This window comes from Osmerus mordax, chromosome 11 (genome assembly GCF_038355195.1).
Source record: "Osmerus mordax isolate fOsmMor3 chromosome 11, fOsmMor3.pri, whole genome shotgun sequence".
In the NCBI taxonomy this organism is placed as follows: Eukaryota; Metazoa; Chordata; class Actinopteri; order Osmeriformes; family Osmeridae; genus Osmerus; species Osmerus mordax.
The window spans coordinates 13,510,203-13,515,202 of NC_090060.1; the positions used below are offsets into that span (position 1 = coordinate 13,510,203).

Consider the following 5,000-nt stretch of genomic DNA (forward strand, 5'->3'; position numbering starts at 1 on the left):
ATGTGTGAGCCAGTCTGAGCAATACACCAGGCAGACTGGGACTGACTCCACTGTACTAGGCCCTGAGTAACATGCTTATGAACCCTGTGGCAACAAAGCTCTCCTTTACACAGATGTTACAACATGAGAGGGTAATCCTTATGGACAGGACTGATGCCAAACATGAAGGATTCTGGGAGTGTGGGTGCACGCTTTATCAGCCGCAACAGAACTGGAGTGAGGACGCGTGTTCAAAGGGAATGTGCACTCTCTCAAAGTTGAGTTGACTTCAGACTTGAGAGTATCTGGAGAGCTAGTTCAGGTTCCTGGCTGGGCTTGTTTGAAGCAGGGTTTCTACTTGAGAGTGAACAATCTTAATTCCCCTGTAGCCTCCTGCTTCTGGCTCCCTGGTTCTGTAGAGAGGTGTGAACCCTCTCAATGTGTGTATTTATAATATAGTGTGTGTGTGTGTGGGTGTGCATGCGTGCGTGCCCTGAGTTTGTTCTAAACAAACTTAGTCCCTTTGTCTGTGGAAAGTGCTGCTGACTAAACTGAAAGGCCACCTGGAGGTGTACCGTAGCACAACTCTCTCTCTCCCTCCATCTCTCACGCTGTCCATCTCTCCTGCTCTCTTTACTTCTCCCCCAGCTCACTCCTTCAGTTCCATTTATCTTTATGTCTTCCGGTTATCCTTCCCCATCAGTCTTCCCTCCATTCTCTCCAATCCTTCACTTTACCCTTCCAGGTGCAAAAGATATACCCCCCCTCCCTCTACATCCCTCCCAGTCTATCTGCATCTCACTAACTCCATCCGTCTCTCTCTCTCTCTCTCTCTCTCTCTCTCTCTCTCTCTCTCTCTCTCTCTCTCTCTCTCTCTCTCTCTCTCTCTCGTCTCTCTCTCTTCCTCTCCCTCCAACTCAGCCTACTGCTTTGGCTGCTGGCTGCAGTCCTGCTCTGACCTCCACGCCTGCTACACATTTCTTAAATAACTGAGCACTTAGGGGAGATTACATTAGGGGCTATAACAACAGTATGGAAATGAGAAGAGCAATTCGATTAGCAGCAGAGTAAACCCATAAGCTCCTTCCAGGGCCTCTCCTTTTATACCCTTTCCTAAAACAGCCCTGCTTTAACCTCAAATGAATCAAACACACAAGCACACCCGCGTGCACGGCTAAAGCTGATGTTTCTGCAGGTTTCTCTCGCTGAGACCCAGTAAAGGGAGAGACCCGTCCCAGGAGAGCTAACCTAGATACCGGATTCCTCTCCTCTCACTCTCTCTCTCTCTCTCTCTCTCTCTCTCTCTCTCTCTCTCTCTCTCTCTCTCTCTCTCTCGCGCGCTCTCTCTCTCCGCACGGAAACATCTCATCCTGGCTCTGATTAATCTTATCTGCAGAGTCTGCGGAGGGCTGCGGGGGTAACATGCCAAATGCAGCGACGATGGGGCGTGGACATGTTTGTACCCGTGTGCATATATTGTGTCAGTGTGTAAACTGTGTGTGTGTGTATATGAATATGTGTATGTATGTTGGTGTGGGTGTGTGTGTACCCGTGTGTTTGCTTACCCGGGCGGCTGTACGTGGCCAAGTTGCTGTCGCTGTTTCCGTTGCCAGCGGTGCAGCAGTTGATGCTGCAGTCGTTGTGGTTGGAGCAGGAGTTGGGCCAGGTGTCCGCCAGCCAGGGCTGCGTGGCTGACTCCCCGATGTTGAGCAGACCGGGCCTGGGTGAGGGAGGGAGGGAGGGCGGGGGACAGCCATTTATACAAGTTATTCAACATGGGAAGTAGGGCGAATGAGGTCGATGGACCACTCTGAGGCGGGCAGCGTGAACTGTCACACCGAGAGGAGGACAGCCCGGTCACACAGAGCTGCTCTACGAGGACAGAAGCCTCTTTGCTTTACGGGGAAACTTCACCCATGCAGGGAATCAGACGGTGTTTACCCATCCAGTACTTTACTCCAAGTATCTCTCTTTTCCCCTCTGTATCTCTATTTTTTCTCGCTCTCTCTCTCTCTCTCTCTCTCTCTCTCTCTCTCTCTCTCTCTCTCTCTCTCTCTCTCTCTCTCTCTTCTCCCTCTCTCTCTCTCTCTTCTCCCTCCCTGCTCTGTGAGCGCTGGGTGCACATTAGAGGAGCTCAGCTAAATAGATTGTGTGCGCTTGACTGGCCCATCGCCTCCTCAAGCTCCTCGTGAGCATTAGCGATCCGCTCGGATTAGAAAGCCAGATAGAATTCACTCCAAATGTTGGGATGTGCACGTCCACAACAGTCAGTGAACCTTGAATGTTCCCTTCCAGTGGATTCCGTGGTGTCGGCCACCATCTCCATCACCATGAAAGTTTTGTGTGAAGAACTGCAGGAGAGTAACTGTAGCAAGGAAATGAGATCCCTCTCTACTGACGATAAGGACGAGGCATCCATCTCTTTTAGTTTCTCTGTCTCTCTCGGCATAGTCAGGCAGTTGTTCCACTCCTCTAGGATTCCTTGCTCCGACCTAGGGGCAGTTATCTGACATTTGAAGTGCTGGCACTACAGGGCCTGATGTCTCCTAAGAAAACAAGGCAGTTCCCATAGGGCTCTTCAGACACGCTCTGTTACCATAATCTTCACAGCACAAACACAACAGCAGAGAATCCTGCACAGCACATTTACATTGTGTTTATTTTTCTTCCCCTCTGCCTCTTGGTATTTAAATGACTACCAGCACTCTCTGCCCTGGGTAATGAACACATCAGTCTTGTGGAGAGACACGCCATTTTAAAGATAGCACCTCCATCATTCCAGCAGTTCTTTGTCAACGTAAAATGGCCTTTGTTTACATCTCCATGCTGTTCTTTTGACTCACACAGCCAGGAGAATCCAGCAGGATAATTAGATAACCAAGTACACTCAGAACATGCAGCTCTATCCCATAATAGTTCCAACAGGAGATCTATGGTGAGCCAAAAAGAGAACAATAACCAGTCCAGACTTCACACCCCCAGAAGCATATGTGGGTTCAAGCTGTCTGAACATCCCAACCATTGTGTACAGTAGCAGTATAAATATTCAATGGTTCCCACACGCACACACACACACACACACCCACACACACAGTGAATAACCCTCCCCACAGTGTGTGTCCCTACCAAGTGTTCCATTCTAAGAAGCCTCGATGTGCTCCATTTTAAGAACACCCGTGTATAACCGTAACCACGGCCACCACTTGTCGTGACGGTCCCTAGTGGCGTGTGATACAGTGGTGCTCTGGTACAGCCTGCTGGTGAAAGCGCTCTCCTTCTCCAGGATGAGAGTTTCTGGCACACTGGGTTCTCCTTTGTTCCTTTCTGTTGGTATCACACCCTAGTTCCATCATGCCCCCCTCTCTCCCTCCTCTGACTGCTTCGGGCTTCAGGAAGAATCAGCACTCCCTCTAGTGGCCTGCTGGGAGAGACACACTTAATCCTCCTCTCCTCTCTCCCTGTGTCTCTCTCTCTCTGTTACACACTCTCCCTCTCTCCTTCACTTTCACCTACACTGAACCTCAGATCCCCATAACCGTCTTAAATAATAGCTGAACCATGCTAGGTTCAGAGATTGTTTTCCATCCAAAATAGTAAGTTCTCACCTTCCTGCACTGCTTACAGCCTCTCCACCTCTCTGGTATGCCACTGAAAATAAACAGACACACAAAGTAAGACACAGATAATTATCTTCATCATCACACTCATATTGATTAATCCTCCTCCTCCTCCACCATTTGTGTGTTTGTGTGTGTGTGTGTGTGTGTGAGAGAGAGAGAGAACTCTGTGGTCTACTGTCATGCTGTCGTGTGTTTGAAGCACAGTGCTGGAAGTTGGACTCTTTCAAGGAGCTTTAAGCTGCCGGTGTGTGAAGGAAAGATAAACCTCAACTTTAATTACAATCTCTCCTCTGGAAAGAGAAGGGAGAGGGGGGGCTAAAGCTGAGCTGCTCTCTCTCTATCTCTCTCTCTCTCTCTCTCTCTCTCTCTATCTCTCTCTCTCTACCCGTAAGAGGGAATCTAGCCTCCAGCTCTGGCCTTTGTAGACAGTCCTGAAAGCTCTCAGAAATTCCTGTTGCGATGTTCCAATGGAGTGATTAAATCGACAAATGTAACATCCTGGTTTTACATTCGGTGCCAAGGTCAATTCAGAAAATTATACTCTTAAACCGAGAGAACATAAACTTAAACATAAAGGGCTGGTCTTAAGACTAACCAGCTGAATACAAGGGTTTCATATGACAGTTCCAGCAGTTTATAAAGCAATTTGGTAACAATAAAAGTATTAGGTTTGATCCCAAACCCTGAGGCAGACAGCAGAGGCAGGTGAGTTAGTCACCTCAACCACAACTGTCTCTCTCTCTCTCTCTCTCTCTCTCTCTCTCTCTCTCTCTCTCTCTCTCTCTCTCTCTCGCTCTCTCTCTCTCTCTCTCTCTCGCTCTCTCTCGCTCTCTCTCTCGCTCTCACACACACACAGACACACAATAACAGGTAGTTGGCAAGTGCCCAAACCTCTCAAACTCCTGAAAGGTGTGTGTGTGTGTGTGTGTGAGGAAGGGTAGTTGAAAATAGTGTCTAAAGATGGGCACAGAGATACTCATACAATCTCTCCTCTGTTCTCTCAGCTTCTGCTGTGTCACCTCTGGCTTGCCCTGTCTAGCCACAGCTCAGTCTGCTGGGTTTAGAACGCTGGTGTGTCACTCCCTTCAAATCCTGCCTGAGGAACGGACGCTGGCAGCAGCTCTTTGATCATGTCACCACCAGTTCAGCAGCCTCTTATCTGCATGACAAGCCCTTCTTTAAGCACTGTGACACAGCCCCAACACTGGGTGGAACCATTCCTGGTTCCTTTTAAACACATATGTTATTATAAGTCAACAGTTTTTTCCAGAGGAGCCTGACTCACAGGCTGCCTCGTCATTGGGATGTTGAAGGAATGAAGGAATAATTTTGGGAATGGGTATAGCTCAGTGGTAGGGAATTTGACTGCTGATCGAGAAGTCGCATTCTCAAACGTCCCCC

The 5,000-nt window shown here is 48.8% G+C and overlaps 1 protein-coding gene across 1 annotated transcript in view; it reads right to left on the reverse strand.

Moving 5' to 3' along the window:
* Positions 1-5,000, reverse strand: part of robo1 (roundabout, axon guidance receptor, homolog 1 (Drosophila)) — a 144,908-nt gene that overhangs the window by 10,449 nt on the left and 129,459 nt on the right. Inside the window, 2 exon segments of the mRNA XM_067245739.1 lie at positions 1,545-1,699; positions 3,585-3,627. Of these exon segments, the coding sequence (XP_067101840.1) occupies positions 1,545-1,699; positions 3,585-3,627 (198 nt within the window).